Source organism: Mytilus californianus, unplaced genomic scaffold (assembly GCF_021869535.1).
Source record: "Mytilus californianus isolate M0D057914Y unplaced genomic scaffold, xbMytCali1.0.p SCAF_3, whole genome shotgun sequence".
In the NCBI taxonomy this organism is placed as follows: Eukaryota; Metazoa; Mollusca; class Bivalvia; order Mytilida; family Mytilidae; genus Mytilus; species Mytilus californianus.
In genome coordinates, this window is record NW_026262679.1 from 67,314,160 (window position 1) to 67,332,009 (window position 17,850).

Below are 17,850 nucleotides of genomic sequence, written 5' to 3' on the forward strand. Positions count from 1 at the left end.
AGTCACTGAACCATGAAAATGAAGTCAAATTGAAATATGACAGATGGAAACCTCATAACATAAGGCATCTATATACAAAGTATGAAGCATCCATGTCTTCTACCTTCTGAAATATTAAGCTTTTAAGAAGTTAGGTAACGCCGCAGCTGCCAGATCACTATCCCTATGTCAAGCTTTCTGCGACAGAAGTCACAGGCTTGACAAAAATGAAAATCATCAATATCAAACTTGGCCACCATTTTGTCTTCAGTAACAGCATGTTAAAATGTAAAGAGCATTGGTTGAACGGTTGATATGTACATGTAATTGCATGGAAACCACATAAAGTGCCATTTTTCAATTTATCAAGAACCATAACTCCTGGACTACAAAAGTGAAAATCATCAATATCGAACTTAAACTCTATTTTTCATTAGTAACAACATAATAAAATTTGAAAAGCATTGGTCAAGTGGTTCATAGGTAACTGCATGATTACCACTTAAAGTCCCAATTTCCAATAGATCAAGGACCACAACTCATGAACTGTAAAAGTGAAAATGGTCAATATCAGACTCGACCTCCATTTTGTCATTAGTATCAACAAATTTGAAAAGCATTTGTTGAACAGTTCATAAGTTATTGCATGGAAACTGTTGGCAGCCACTAGCCCTTCGCCCAGTGCCTGCCGTACTTAACTAATTTACATTTTGTAATAACTGTTTTTTTTCCTTTGGAAACCCAGTTAAAAATTCAAGAGGGTATTGAACCATGCCAGCTTTAATTCAAGCATGTACATATACATAAACCAATTTCATTAATATTTGAATATGTGCATGGTGGTTAAACCATCAAGCACATGTACAACTGTTACCACAGTTTACATACATATACAGTTGGTATGAAATGGCATAACAGTAGGTTTTTTTTATACATGTATGGTACGAAAAGGCATGCATTAAGTTGGTCTCAAATGGTACAAACAATTGAAAACAAAGGTTGGTGTAAATGGTACAAATTGATGGCATACAAACTGGTTGAATATATGAATTAAAATTGCATACACAGTGACATCGGTGGTCTTGATGGTATGAAATGGCATCCTTATAAATGGTAAGAAATGTCATGCATATATTCAAAGTCCCCTACCAATGGGGGACCACTTTGATCCTTCTGTGGTAGCCTAGGGGTCATGGGTGAGCAGCTGAGACATCCAGTACCCCACCCTTTTAATATATTTTGAATAACAAAAACACATACCCATAGTCCCTATAAAAAAATTCATATATATTTTGTAAAAATATACCTATACATGTAGCTATCATGAATATGCTATTTCATGAATACAATTCAATACATGAAGATAAATAATTTTGACAAATATATATCTGATGTATATATACAAAAGTGGTTTTAATTGTATTTGTGAAAAAAAAATCAACATCTGATTAGTTACAAAGAATGTAGATACTTAATTCATTTAACAACCTTTGCTGTCATATTATATTTGTTCTTAATTTCCTGCCCTTATCATATATCATGAAGCTGGAAAGAATTTCCTATTTCAGCGGCTCATCCCGTTCTGGTACACAACAACTTGTACCTTTGCCAACTCGTTCTATTACCAACTCATACATTTACCAACATGTACCCATTTGTGTAGCATTATCATTTAATAAGATGAATTATTAATTTAATGATAATTTTGGATTTAATGATTGATCTTGTCTGAGAAATGTCTAGAATACATGTGTCTGATCTAGTGGAAAAAAAAATATGTTTTCTGACAAACATGATTTTGTTTGGAATGCAGCTTAAATCTTTTTAATTATAGAGTAATGAATTCATCCCTCATCAGTTTCCTCCCTTGTTGGTAAATGAATAAATACTGCACTTCATCTTCAGTTTGAAATCTGCAGATAATTTTGGAAAATTAAATTTTTTGACAGTTTTTTCATTGGGTGCACGGTGTGTTAATGAAAAATTTTCTGTTAGTTTTTCCCTCAGTGAGAACTTCACCATCTTTTGGATATCATAAGCAACACTATGAACCACATGAATTTAACAAATCCAAGTGTTTTTACATGTATATATTTGATATTTAACTGATGATAGTACAATGTAACAATACATTCAATGAATTTTCTTGAATTTAAAATGTCAAACTTATAATAATGCCATAGTTTTTCTTTTTATAGGGGAAAATAATGATTGAATTCGTAAAAGTATATATCAATTAACAGACTATCATATTTAAAGTGCCACATTTATTCAGAACTATATGCTCTTAAAAACCTCTCTATATGTTTTTTTTCTAATTTACCTCTAACTGATCAGTTTGTAGGTCCAACTAATCACTAATTAGTATAATTCAAATTAATATTTTAAATCAAGTTGTTTCATTTTTCTAATTAAAAAAATATCACATAATAGAAAACTATTTGAAATTGGTACAAGTTCGTAGAAATTGGAGTTGGTTAAAGTATGAGTTAGTAAACAAGCTTGATACAGGTCTGAATTTGGATTGTAATTAAATATTTGATATATTATAGGTTTCTGAATAAATGTAGACAAAGAACTTGAAATTGGTTATATGAAAGATTTCTTGCTGTTGTGCAATACACTGTGCTGTTGCTCAATACTTAGTAAATCTGTTGTCAGACTATAAACAAATAAAATCTTATAACTCTGAAATGTAAAATCGAAAATTTATAAAAATCAAAAGGGAGCTTACAAAAATATATATAAACAATTAACCAAAGTCTCATAAAAAACTCTGAAAGCATGTTTGAGTTATTGTCCGAAAACTGGAAAATCCCCCCTTTTTTAATGAATAAAACCCCAAAACTCGGAAACGGTAAATCCAAAATTTATATAAAACGAAAGGGAGCTCACATCAATAGATATGAACAATTCACAAAAGTTTCATGCAAATTGGTGAAATTGTTTTTGAGTTATTGTCCAAAAACTGGAAAATCCCCCCTTTTTTAATGAATAAAACCCCAAAACTCGGAAATGGTAAATCTGAAATTTATAAAAAAACGAAAGGGAGCTCACGTCAATAGATATAAACAATTCACCAAAGTTTCATGCATATTGGTTAAAGCATTTTTGAATTAATGTCCAACATGTTGACGACGGACGGACAGACGGTCAGTGGTATACCATAATACGCCCGTAAACGGGCGTATAAAAATGGGTAAGAGTTGACAAAGGTGATCAAAGGTAAAATTAAAATGGATTCATCCCTACCACTCATTACATACTATTATTGTTGTTGTTACCAATTATTTAAATCAATTGTATCTGATTTTATGCCCTTTATGGGCCCTGTAATTTGGGAAATAAAAATATTCTATTCTATTCTATGCATAGTAAGTGCTCCCTATGGTATGAATTGGTTTACAGATAGGTCTTCTAGAATTATTTTAATTATTCCAATGGAAGCCGTGATAATAAATAGGGATTTAATGATTCGGGACATATAAAACTTAAAAGGCTACTTTTACTTGGCAACGCACCAACAAGTGCTTTATTTTACACTTATGTTGCTACTAGAGGTCGATTCATCGAAAGATGTTGGACGTACTTTCTCGTTGTTAATTACTATTTCGGTGCCCAACATTTGTTATGCCTTTGGACAAGGCCAACGGTGTTATTTACCTGTTGCAGATACTTGAGAATCAATACACAGTCGCCATGTGTAAACAAATCGAAGCTACTGCCACCTGTTGTGAAATTCCTACAACTAGGTCAAATGAGGTCAAGAATCACCCACAATTCCCGCGAAAATTTACGTCCCGCCTTCATTTAACTACACAGGAACAGGAAAACGTTATTAAATGTTCTTTCATTTCTAATTGTAATGGATATGTATACGTGATTTAATGTGTGGCAGTGAAATTATAATTTAATACGTCCGAAAAACTATTCGCGTGGAAATTTAATGAGATTATAGAAGAAAATATAGTATATTCAGAAATATTGATCGCATTGTGATTTTTGTTGTTTATAAATTTTACACGACTTGAAAAGTTACAGGAAGTTCGAATAATATACAATAACTTTAATGACACATTAAAATATGTCAGCAGAAGCAGAAGATGGGGGACCAGCGTCTCCCCGTGCTAAATATGGATGTGAGTCAAGTACTAAACAATTTTTAAATTATTATATTGATATATGAAATTTGCACAGATGTATATATATACATGTATGCAAATTGTATTTTTAATTTCATTGATAACTAATTACAATCAGAGACATATAATACAAGAGATATTCGTCATTTTTCACTCCATATAAAACTAGGTATTTAAAAAAAAAAAAAATTGTGGGGTTTTGCAGTCCGATTTTAATCTTGAATTTGAAACTTAATTAATTGGCACCAAATAATACTAATAATTTGTCATAGGTTTATTTGGTTACTTTTTGTTCATGAAGTGTTTTCATTTTCTGATTATTTTTTTTCAGAAACTTGCCACATATTTCAACAAAATTGAATTATAAACCAAATATTTCTTGGTTGAAAGTAGTCCCAATAATTATGACGTCTTGCAAGGCTATTTTATTTTTTTTGCTTTGACGCCTTCCTAAGCAGGTTGAAAGGTGATAATTTCATGAAAATTGTAAAAGAAATAGAATAGTTTTTTTTTAACTTTACAGTCAGGTCGAAAGTGTTTCACACTTTAGAAATTACACTATCTATCTCATGTAAAAGAATATTCAAAGAAAAAAATTGTGAAGAGCTTATTTCTGTTCTGATTTTAATGAAATTTTTACCCTGTTTACGGATTAGCTTAAATGTTTGCAGCTTCTTTTAAGCTTCTTGGGATATATTTTTATGATGTCATTTATTTCGAAAATTAAATCATTATTTGAATATAAATAAATAAATATATTGAAATCTGTACCTTCTACAATGTATGTGCTTTACCTACAAATGTACTTATACTTTTTAGAGCAGAAATTTAGGGTTGTCTTTTAACTGAGTTCTCTCTCCAACCCCCAGAACACCCTCCCCTGGATCTGTCACTGATTTAACTTAACAGAGCCTAAATGAAGCAGATTTAAGCAACAAGTTATTTTAAGCACAAGTTTTAAAAACCTTGCAAGAAATTGCAGATATTTCTGTATTTTATGGTAAAAATTCCATTCAAATCAGACTTGTACATTTTGTAGTTGTTACATGTAAGTTCTATGTCATTTGGTCTCTGGTGGAGAGTTGTCTTATTGGCAATGATCATACCACATCTTCTTATTTTTATATATACATGTAAATTTTATGTTGCCTTACTTGTTACTTATTACAAATTTAAATGTAATCCAAGGTAATGTTTAATCGAGCATATTTTCTATAACATTTTACTTGTACATGTACATATGATTGAAAGCAATACATTACATATCACTTTTTGTCAAGTACATTGTACATGTACATGAAGTTAAGAATTACATTTCAATAATTTTTTAATTACATGTTCATTGTACATTAGAATATATTTGCTGTTAAATTTAATACATTTATGATTTCCTGTTTAATTTATCATTAGTTTAAATTTCAATTACACATACATATTGTAGTATCACTGTATGCACATGGTACTATTTTTATTGATACATGTATACTTCAAAAATATTAATTATGTTTAAGAAAACTAATACATACATTGTATTATTGCCAAACATTGCAAATTTTTATAACATAATGTATACTAATCTTCATTTACAGTTAATTCATTTATTGATTTCTTCACATTTGAAAAAAAAAATCAAAAGATTAAAAAACAATACAAATTTATAAAAATTTAGTTTGTAAATTTCTAACCTTTAACGATAATATAAGCATCAGGATATGTCCTAATTATTTAAAAAAAAGTAATATATTAACAAGTACATGTACATCAATGTCCAATATGTCAAATATATATTTGGTGTATTGAATGATTGTAAGGTATACATGTCCAACTGGCAGGTTTCATCTGACCTTGACCTTTTTATTATTGTTCATTGGACATTTGTGGTTTGGTCTATTTCTCAGATACTAAAAATGTACATGTATAAGCAATAGGGTCACTACATGTATGTTTGGTACGTGAAATGATCGTAAGGTCTGGTGTACTTGTCTGTCTGGCAGATTTCATATAACCAGTAAACCTTGACCTCATTGTCATGATTTATTGGTCAATGTTAAGTTTTCATTATTATTTCTGTATCTCAGATCTCTATGAAATTGTACCACAATGTTCCATACTTATAAAGGAAGTGGGTATTAATTTTGGGGGTTATGGCGCAAACTGTTTAGGAATTCAGGCCAAAAAACAAGGATTTTCTGGTTTCCGGACAATGACCTGACGCTCAAATTCAAGCTTAAATATGAAAAATCTATCAAATATGCCATAATATGTCACTTTTCAGATGGTTTTTGTCAAAAATGAAAGTGGCCGCATCCGTGTTCATTCTCAACCTTTATAAATGTTATGTATTATCATCAAATACAACTTACATTTAAATATTAAGAATGAACACAAATGCGGCCACTTCCATTTTAGACGGAAACCGTCTAAAAATTAACCAAAATGCTAAAATTTCGAAGATTTCAGTAATTTAGCATGACTTAATGATGCTAGTACCCAATACATGTGCATTGTATTGTCAAAAAAGCCTATATTTATGTAACAGAAGTATTCTTCTTTCCAATAAATAGCTAAAAATGTACAATTTAACAATTTTGTAAAACTGCTATATTTTGGGGCCAACTCTTACTGGGCCTACTCCTTTGTTGGCAACTCTTAGTCTTAACTTCCTTTTTGACATGAGTGATGTTAAATTTATCCCCGGCTTAGTATATTTCTAGGATTTTGATTGGATAACGCATGTCGTTACAAAACCCATAGCCCCTGGGTGTTGCTAACCCATATACCTGGACGTTGCTTTCCATTACCCCGGGGGACGTCACACGCGTTTTCCTTAGTTCCATGGTTGTTCTTTGTGAAATAAAGAACTCTGTAGATTATTCATGATGTCTGTAATTAAATATGTAATCCACTAACGATGTAATCTTATTTTGTCGATCATTTGCACTCATTTTAGTAAATGCATCACTTGGCTGCCACATTGTCTATGAATGGGACTACTGACCTAGCTATGCAAATGACCCACGTTGACGTCACACCGTCTATGATGTAACTCTCACAACATTGAGTGCCAAATTCAACCCACTCCAGTTTCTCCGTCTCCGTATTAAAAACATCTTATATTTGACTACTTGTAGGGTTCTACCAAAAGTACCCTACACCCCGTAAAAGATATGTCAAATTTCCAAATTTCAGAAAAAAAATTTTAGAAGATGAAAAAAACATTGCTTTCACGTTACACTTTGTGGTCGAATTTCTCTAATAGTCGACAGATTTGGACTAAGACTGGGGATAAATTCGTTATCTACGTTCATATCCGTAGATATGGATATTTTAACACCCTTCAGTACCCTGTACACCCTTTGGATTCACCTCAGGGTGTACTTGGATACTTCAGGATGTTAAAATATCCATATCTACGGATATGAACGTAGATAACTTATTATGCCCCCACCGTAGCGGATGGGGCATTAAGTTTTACCCTTGTCTGTCTATCTGTCCGTACGTACGTCTCAAAATTGGTTTCCGTTCTCTAACTTAAGTTTGCCTCAACCAAATGTTATGAAACTTATACTTAATGCTAATTACCACAAAACACAGATCAAGAACGTATTTGGGTTGCATCACTTTAACTGTTCTAGAGTTATGCTCCTTTACAAATGGAAAATGGAAAAATTGCTGAATTTTTCGTTTCCATTCTCTAACTTAAGTTTGCCTCAACCAAATGTTATGAAACTTATACACAATACTTATTACCTCAATACTCAGATCAAGTACAAATTTGGGTAGCGTCACTTTTACTGTTCTTCAGTTAAGTCCCTTTATAACTTTATATGATATGCAAAGGGGGGGGGGGGGGGGCATCATCTGTTTCCCATGGACACATAATTCCCCATTTATTTTTTGTTCATCATGATTCTTGAGAATATGATTGGAAATTATACACACAACTCTTCTAGTATTATTAAATTTTATTTAGATTTTACAATATTTTTTAGCAATTGATGTTGGGGGAGCTCACATGTCAGCTGATGAAATGGATGAGCTTAGGAAAAAGAATGTAGCATATGAATATTTATGTCATTTAGAAGAAGCAAAAGTGTAAGTACAAGATACATTTGTACTACATAACATATTTAATATTCAGATGTCATAATGAGTGAATATATTGTGTCTGTAAAATGCATACACAGTGTCATGGAGTTAAACTTTAACTTTAGCAAGTAAGCTCACTAGACGACTTCATCTAGGAGGCATTGTCCTTGAATGATAACATCTAGGAGGCATTGTCCTTAGATTTAAAAATTTTCCAATTTCTTTTCATTTTTGCCCTTTATTTTGAAACTATAATAGAAAGAAGGAGACTTTTACATTTTTCATAGCAAAAATGATCAGCAAGAGATTTCCAAATAAGTCAATATAGTGAAATTGTCAGTCAACTCTCATTGGAGTTCTTGCTCTTTAATGAAAATGTTTACCAATGTTTTGTGTTTTTGCCTATTCTCTTTAAAATTACAAAAGATAGATGCTTTAAACAGCAAAATTGACCAATAAAACAAGATCTGCAAATAGGGCAGCATATATGAAATTGTCAGTTGTATTCTTATAGGAGTAAATGCCCTTAATTGAGGAATTTTTACCCTTTTTTGTGATTTCGGCAAAAATCTATAGAAGATAGAAACTTAACTGGTCAGCAATACAAGAACAACAAAAAAGATATTTTACTCATAAATGATATTCTAGTCCACAATGCTGTAGTGTCCATTGTTGAAGGTGAGTGACACAGGCTCTTTAGAGCCTCTAGTTTATTCTATCCCCTGCTATTGTTTCTCACATGTCAATTTTGTTTTGCAACATGTCGATAAGATATTTGGTTACACAGGGGTGAAACTTAACTTTGTAAGGGCAGTAGCCAGCTGGGCTACTAGACTTGAAAATCAGTTAGCCCATAAAAAGGTTAGTAGCCCACTTTATTTCACCGGTGAAGCCCGGTTTTTGTAAACTGTTCAGTAAGTAGGAAACTAAAATCATTTTGAACTAATGTTATTTATTTGTGGTCGACGATATTCTACTTTCGTTTTTGACCTTCATTCTCTGGACACCACGTGGGCTTTGAAAAGGGAACTACAAAAGGTACTGTTTTCCAGATTCTTAACAACATTATATATTATACGTTCTTTTATTTGACTGATATTATTTCATAACATGCTATTGTCATCTTCTCTGAATTTCTTCGCTTTCTTGAAGCCAAAACCGAACAGGGTATTTGATCGTTTCATATTGTAAATGACCATCGGAATGTCTCTTGTTATCCTTGCAAACATACGATACTTTCCGGACTTTAAATAGACGACCAATCAGTGACCTGAATTAACGTGAACTATATTTAGTCAAAGGTAAACACTGATTTTACATCCTTGTTTATTGCGACCGCGACTTTGCGACATATCACTCTCGACACTTGCCTGTATACATTTTAAAAAGATTTTTTTGAATTTATTCTATTCTATTATATTTTTGTCAGTGAAGTAGCCGCCACTTGGAGCCACGGTAAACAGCGGATTTCCGTCTGTCGGGTAGTTTGTTTTCAATTCGCCACCTGGGCTACCACAACTGAATAAAAAGATCGCCCAGGTCAATTTCTGGTCGCAATGGGCGACTGGGCGACCGTTAAGTTTTCTTCCTGCTGGTATAAGATATCAAACAGTTGTACTCCTGGCTTTTGAAACTCAAACCGTACAACCAAACTCTTGTCCACAGGGGAGTTATATCCCTGTAAACTGTTTTTATTAGACCGCAAAAAAATTTTTGTGGTCGTATATTGGTATGACGTTGGCGTCGTCGTCGTCGTCGTTGTCGGCGTCGTCCAGCGTCGTCCGAAGACACATTGGTTTTCGCACTCTTACTTTAGTTTAAGTGAATGGATCTCTATGAAATTTTACCACAAGGTTCAATACCACAAAAGGAAGGTTGGGATTGATTTTGGGGGTTATGGTACCAACAGTAAAGGAATTAGGGGCCAACAAGGGGCCAAAAATAAGCATTTTTGTAACTTCCAGACATAACTTGTGTGTTAGTGTATGGATCTCTCTGACATTGTACCACAAGGTTCCATATCACAAAAGGAATGCTGCGATTGATTTTGGGGGTAATTGCCTCAAAATTTTAGGAATTGGGGGCCAAAAAAGGGGCAAAAAAACAAGCATTTTTCTAGTTTCATGACAATAACTTGTGTGTAAGTGTATGGATCTTTCTGAAATTGTACTACAAGGTTCCATATCTCAAAGGGAAAGCTGGAATTGAGTTTGGGGGTAATTGCCGAAACATTTAGGAATTGGGGGCCAAAAAGGGGCCAAAAAACACATTTTTCTAGTTTCCAGACAATAACTTGTGTTCAAGTGTATGGATCTCTCTGAAATTGTATTGCAAGGTACCATACCACAAAGGGAAGGCTGGGATTGATGATGGGGGTAATTGCCTCAATGTTTTAGGAATTAGGGGCCAAAAAGGGGCAAAAAACAAGCATTTTTCTAGTTTCAGGACAATAACTTGTGTGTAAGTGTATGGATCTTTCTGAAATTGTACTACAAGGTTTCATATCACAAAGGGAAAGCTGGGTTTGAGTTTGGGGGTAATTGCCCTAAATGTTTAGGAATTTAGGGCCAAAAAGGGGCCAAAAAACACATTTTTCTAGTTTCCAGACAATAACTTGTGTTCAAGTGTATGGATCTCTCTGAAATTGTACTGCAAGGTACCATACCACAAAGGGAAGGCTGGGATTGAGTTTGGGGGTGATGAATCATAAGGGGGTTAAAAAAATTTGGGGGGGGGGGGGGTTTCCTTTTTTTTTTCTTTTAAAATTTTCCATTTTAAGTTGGTTATTTCTGATTTATATTTAAAAGCAAATAATAATGATATGGTAGGAGATACACACCAAACAGGATGTGTAAATTATTATATAATAAGTATTGTGCAATAGCAAGAAATTTTCAATTGCACAGTATTGCACAATAGCAAGAAATCTTCAATTGCACAGTATTGCGCAATAGCAAGAAATCTTCAATTGCACAGTATTGCGCAATAGCAAGAAATATCCAATAGCACAATATTGCGCAATAGCAAGAAATTGTCAATTGTACAGTATTGCGCAATAGCAAGAAATATTTAATTGCACAGTATTGTGCAAAAGAAGATACTTCGTATAAATTGCTTATTTCTTGACCAATTTCAATGGGGTTTTATTCTTGACTTCTTGGGGTTCTTTAATATGCTGAATCTAACCGTGTATTAAGTTTTTGGATTTTGGGTCCCGTTTTTAAATTGGTCCACATTGAGGTCCAAAGGGTCCAAAATTAAACTTTGTTTGATTTCATCAAAAATTGAATAATGGGGTTCTTTGATATGCCGAATCTAACTGTGTATTTAGATTCTTAATTTTTGGTTCCGTTTTCAAATTGGTCTACATTAAGGTCCAAAGGGTCCAAAATTAAACTTAGTTTGATTTTAACAAAAATTGAATTCTTATAGGGTTCTTTGATATTCTGAATCTAAACATGTATTTAGATTTTTGATTATGGGACCAGTTTTCAAGTTGGTCCAAGTCGGGGTCCAAAATTAAACTTTGTTTGATTTCAACAAAAATTGAATATATGGGGTTCTTTGATATGCTGAATCTAACCATGTATTTAGATTTTTGATTTTTGGGCCCCGTTATCAACTTTGTCCACATTGAGGTCAAAAGGGTCCAAAATTAAACTTTGTTTGATTTCATCAAAAATTGAATTCTTGGGGTTCTTTGATATGCTGAATCTAACCATGTATTTAGATTTTGGATATTGGACCATAATAGGTGAATGTCCAATTTAAAATTTTTAAGTTCTTAGACCACATTCATTCTGTGTCAGAAACCTATGCTGTGTCAAATATTTAATCACAATCCAAATGCAAAGCTGTATCAAGCTTGAATGTTGTGTCCATACTTGCCCCAACTGTTCAGGGTTCGACCTTTCGACCTCTGCGGTCGTATCAAGCTGAGCCCTGTGGAGCATTTTATTCTTGTTATCATTTCTACTCCAGTGTTCCAGCTTGATCTTTTTCACAGGGTGGTCCGCACGCCCTTTTCCAACTGATGCCCTGTGCCCTTTTACCATTGTCTAATGAGAGACAATATATTTCTTACTAAGCAACTTGATTTAAAAAATGATAATTTCTTGCCTTTTTGTTAAACACGAACCAATTTGTAGATGAATCCGGATTCATTCAAAATTTATTATCCTCTTGTCACTTCCTGTTTTCATTTAGTTTAAAAATCGAAAGTAAACATGATCTATTCTTGATGAATTTAAAATATACTGTCATCTTAATTGTTTCAAGTTTATAAAAATGAATTCCAAATATTGATTTAAACGTTTTTTACAGGCATAATGATTATGCAGTGAAATAGTCGTTACAATTTCATTTCTGCTGTGATTCCTGGTTTTAAAAAAGAGGAACCAACTTTTTGTTGATCAGGAATGTCCAATGAAAATAACTGAAGTGAAATTGTGAACTAGATATCCAGATCCTTCTACTAATCTTCATATTTAAGCATCACATCAGTCAAATCATGCAATAACTGCCTACATTTGTAGCATGCCTAAAGCCTTCAAAGATCCTGGTCCTTGAAGGACTTGGGCATATGTATAGCTAGTAATATACGTCCTTGGTCCCTTACTGTTATCCAAAATAAGGTTGATTTTCATCTCGCGTAAAAGTGACTAATTATAAATAAAGCCCTCAAACTTTAGCTGAAACCCCTGCTATTTACATAATAAAAGAAAATGTTTGATGTGCCCATTTTGAATTATCAATCAGCGTGCTAAAGTGCCCTTTTCGTGATTGGCTCCCTGCCCTTTTCGTGTTTGGATCCCAGACCTTTTGAAATGCTAGCTGGAACACTGTACTCAGAAACACCAAAAGATATTGCTTAAATTTGTATTCTAAAATGATCATTACTTCCACAGGTGGATTTGTAAAATTTAGTTCCAAACGATCCGGTCCAAAGGTGTCGTCTTCTGTTACCTTTTACAAAAATCTTCTCCTCGGAAACTAGTGGGCAAGAAATAACCAAACTTGGTCATAATAATCATTGGGGTGTTTATTTTATAAACGGTGTCTCATGACCCGCTGCCAACCAACGTGGCTGAAAATAGAACATATGGGTATATGCAAGTTAGAGTATTGCCATTTTATTTCAATATTTGCATTATACTATCAAAAATACATATCTCTGTGTCAACAATTTATTTATTTATTTTTATCTTTTACATTTTTGTAGTGCAGCTGACTTGTTTTTTGTTTTTCAACCACACCATTTGCTACATCTGAAAAAAAATAGATTTTTATACAAATAAAATCAATTTATTTTTAACTATTGCAATAAAAATTTCAGGGTCCTGTGATTTTTATACAACCGCAAAAAATTTTTTTTAATGGTCGTATATTGGTATGACGTTGCACCGTCGTCGTCGTCGTCCGAAGACACATTGGTTTTCGCACTCTAACTTTAGTTTAAGTGAATAGATCTCCATGAAATTTAACCATAAGGTTCAATACCACAAAAGAAAGGTTGGGATTGATTTTGGGGGTTATGGTACCAACAGTTAAGGAATTAGGGGCCAAAAAGGGGCCAAAAATAAGCATTTTTGTAACTTCCAGACATAACTTGTGTGTTAGTGTATGGATCTCTCTGACATTGTACCACAAGGTTCCATATCACAAAGGGAATGCTGGGATTGATTTTGGGGGTAATTGCCTCATAATTTTAGGAATTAGGGGCCAAAAAAGGGGCAAAAAACAAGCATTTTTCTAGTTTCATGACAATAACTTGTGTGTAAGTGTATGGATCTTTCTGAAATTGTACTTCAAGGTTCCATATCACAAAGGGAAAGCTAGAATTGAGTTTTGGGGTAATTGCCCAAAATGTTAAGGAATAAGGGCCCAAAAAGGGGCAAAAAATAAGCATTTTTCTAGTTTCCAGATAATAACTTGTGTTCAAGTGTATGGATCTCTCTGAAATTGTACTGCAAGATACCATACCACGAAGGGAAGGCTGGGATTGATTTTGGGGGTAATTGCCTTAAAATTTTAGGAATTAGGGGCCAAAAAGGGGCAAAAAACAAGCATTTTTCTAGTTTCAGGACAATACCTTGTATGGATCTTTATGAAATTGTAATACAAGGTTCCATATCAAAAAGGGAAAGCTGGATTTGAGTTAGGGGGTAATTGCCCTAAACGTTTAGGAATTTGGGGCCAAAAAGGGGCCTAAAAACAAGCATTTTTCTAGTTTCAAGACTATTACTTGTGTTTAAGTGTATGGATCTCTCTGAAATTGTACTGCAAGGTACCATACCACAAAGGGAATGCTGGGATTGATTTTGGGGGTAATTGCCTCAAAATTTTAGGAATTAGGGGCCAAAAAGGGGCAAAGTACAAGCATTTTTCTAGTTTCAGGACAATAACTTATGTGTAAGTGTATGGATCTTTATGAAATTGTACTACAAGGTTCCATATCACAAAGGGAAAGCTGGGTTTGAGTTTGGGGGTAATTGCTCTAAACGTTTAGGAATTTGGGGCCATAAAGGGGCCTAAAAACAAGCATTTCTCTAGTTTCCAGACATTAACTTGTGTTCAAGTGTATGGATTTCTCTGAAATTGTACTGCAAGGTACCATACCAAAAAGGGAAGGCTGGGATTGAGTTTGGGGGTGATGGATCATAAGGGGGTTCAAAAAATTTGGGGGAGGGATTTTTTTTTCCTTTTTTTCCTTTTTTTGCTTTAAAATTTTCCATTTTAAATTGGTTATTTCTGATTTATATATAAAAGCAAATAATAGTGATATGGTTTGAATAGGTAAATTAAAAATTTTTAAGTTCTTAGACCACATTCATTCTGTGTCAGAAACCTATGCTGTGTCAAATATTTAATCACAATCCAAATTCAGTGCTGTATCAAGCTTGAATGTTGTGTCCATACTTGCCCCAACTGTTCAGGGTTCGACCTCTGCGGTCGTATCAAGCTGCGCCCAGCGGAGCATTTTATTTTTGTGTTGGTCAGAGAAGGGCAAGTTTTACTATTTAAAACTTAAAAGGTTTCTAAATATTAGATTGCTCAAAGTATCATCATGTAAAATGTGGTTAAAAATTTCAATTAATCTTATCTATTGTTCGCTGGATTTCCTTGAAATTTCTGTGTGGTGTCAGAACTGGAATTTTCAAAAATTATGTTTAATGAATTGATTAAGCAAAAAAATATGACAAGAAATCTTCTGAAAAATCATACATGTATGTACAATTAAAAAGAAATTGTAAAAAATTGTTTGGGAAGTTGAGTGTTGATACTGTTTTTGTTGCAAGTTTCCTTTCTTCAATAGCTTTCTTCCTGTAGTGACTAAACTCAATATAATATAGCTAAAAACTTATAAAGGAAGTGATGTTAGACCGCCTTTATAAAATTATTTTGTTATAATCTTGAGTGTTAACTTACATGATATTTGTGTTTTATCTTTGCCCTGGGAATTGTGTCTAGATTTTTGCTCAAGTCATATGGATGATCATGATCCAGAAAGACATATAAATATACATATATTAGATTGTTTGTAAATATACACATATATATAATCACAACAAAAGAGGATTGTAGATTTCTGAAAATTATTCAGGATTAAAATTGTATGGACACATTTTATAATCAAATATTTAACTTGTTAATAAAATAGAACTACATGTAATATAAACATAATAAAGATATCAAAAGAATCCAATTAATTAATTGCAAAAAAATACAGATTTATATTGTTAATTAAAACTGAAAACAATGCAACCAAATAAAGTTGATTCAGGGGATCTTTATGTTTTGCTGTGGTTTGATACTATTAGAAATAAGGAAATATTCATTATTGAAAGGTCTTAAACATGAGAAAATTTAATAAACCCAAAAATCATTTCTCATCCAAATTTGTCACACTAAAAAGGGTTATTTTTATTTGAACATTTTACATTTGTAGCTCACCGTTCCAGAGGACAGTGAGCTTTAGCCATCACTTGGCGTTCGTTGTCGTCGTCTGTCGTAGTCGCCGTCTAGATTTTTATCTAGAATAAAGTTTGTGTTTTATTTTCTGTTTCGTCAAAAAACATGGCCACCATGGCTAAAAATAGAACATGGGGTAAAATGCAGTTTTTGGCTTATATCTAAAAAACCAAAGGAGTTAGAACAAATCTGACATGGGGTAAAAGTGTTCATTAGGTGAAGTTCTGTCAGCCCTGAAATTTTCAGATGAATTTAATAACCCATTGTTGGGTTGCTGCCACTAAATTGGTAATTTTAAGGAAATTTTGCAGTTTTTGGTTATTATCTTGAATAGTATTAATTATAAAGATAAACTGTAAACAGCAAATATGTTCAGCAAAGTAAGATCTACAAATAAGTTTCCATGACCAAAATTGTCAATTGACCCCTTAAGGAGTATTGCCCTTTGAGGACAATTTTACACAATTTGTTTATCATTTTTTCTAACTTTAAAAAATCTTCTCCTCTGAAACTACAAACCAATTCCAACCAAACTTAAGCTGAATGATCCTTAGGGTATCTAGAATGCAGATTGTGTTTTATTTTCTGTTTCGTCAAAAACATGGCCGCCATGGCTAAAATTAGAACAATGGGGTTAAATGCAGTTTTTGGCTAATATATCTCAAACACTTAAGCAATTAGAGCAAATCTGATGAGAGGTTAAAATGTTCATTAGGCCAAGTTCTATCAGCAATGAAATTTTCAGACGAATCTAACAGTCCATTGTTGGGTTGCTGCCACTAAGTTGGTAATTTTAAGGAATTTTGCAGTTTTTATACGACCGCACAGGGGTTGTATATTGGTATGACGTTGGCGTCGACGTCCGAAGACACATTGGTTTTTGCACAATAACTTTAGTTTAAGTGTATGGATCTCTATGAAATTTTACCATAAGGTTCAATACCACAAAAGAAAGGTTGGGATTGATTTTGGGGGTTATGGTACCAACAGTTAAGGAATTAGGGGCCAAAAAGGGGCCAAAAATAAGCATTTTTGTAACTTCCAGACAATAACTTGTGTGTTAGTTTATGGATTTCTTTGATATTGTACCACAAGGTTCCATATCACAAAGGGAATGCTGGGATTGATTTTGGGGGTAATTGCCTCAAAATTTTAGGAATTAGGGGCCAAAAAAGGGGAAAAAAACAAGCATTTTTCGAGTTTCATGACAATAACTTGTGTGTTAGTGTATGGATCTTTCTAAAATTGTACTACAAGGTTCCATATCATAAAGGGAAAGCTGGAATTGAGTTTGGGGGTAATTGCCCAAAATGTTTAGGAATAAGGGGCCAAAAAGGGGCAAAAAACAAGCATTTTTCTAGCTTCATGACAATAACTTGTGTGTAAGTGTATGGATCTTTCTAAAATTGTACTACAAGGTTCCATATCACAAAGGGAAAGCTGGAATTGAGTTTGGGGGTAATTGCCCAAAACGTGTAGGAATAGGGGGCCAAAAAGGGGCCAAAAAACACATTTTTCTAGTTTCCAGACAATAACTTGTGTTCAAGTGTATGGATCTTATTGAAATTGTACTGCAAGGTACCATACCACAAAGGGAAGGCTGGGATGGATTTTGGGGGTAATTGTCTCAAAATTTTAGGAATTAGGGACCAAAAAGGGGGAAAAAACA

The 17,850-nt window shown here is 33.3% G+C and overlaps 3 protein-coding genes across 5 annotated transcripts in view; 1 reads left to right on the forward strand and 2 right to left on the reverse strand.

Moving 5' to 3' along the window:
- LOC127733149 (protein FAM81A-like) overlaps positions 1-3,707 on the reverse strand; it is a 37,923-nt gene extending 34,216 nt beyond the window's left edge. For all 3 annotated transcript variants that reach the window (XR_007996804.1, XR_007996803.1, XM_052242487.1), the window contains exon 1: positions 3,643-3,707. The gene's annotated coding sequence lies outside the window, so the exon portion shown is untranslated. The remainder of the gene's footprint in view (positions 1-3,642) is intronic.
- LOC127733162 (uncharacterized) overlaps positions 1-17,850 on the reverse strand; it is a 593,316-nt gene that overhangs the window by 481,482 nt on the left and 93,984 nt on the right. The window lies entirely within an intron of this gene.
- LOC127733112 (ras GTPase-activating-like protein IQGAP1) overlaps positions 3,771-17,850 on the forward strand; it is a 231,346-nt gene continuing 217,266 nt past the window's right edge. Inside the window, exons 1-2 of the mRNA XM_052242397.1 lie at positions 3,771-4,118; positions 8,114-8,216. Coding sequence (XP_052098357.1) covers positions 4,064-4,118; positions 8,114-8,216 — 158 coding nt within the window. The 5' untranslated portion in view covers positions 3,771-4,063. The remainder of the gene's footprint in view (positions 4,119-8,113; positions 8,217-17,850) is intronic.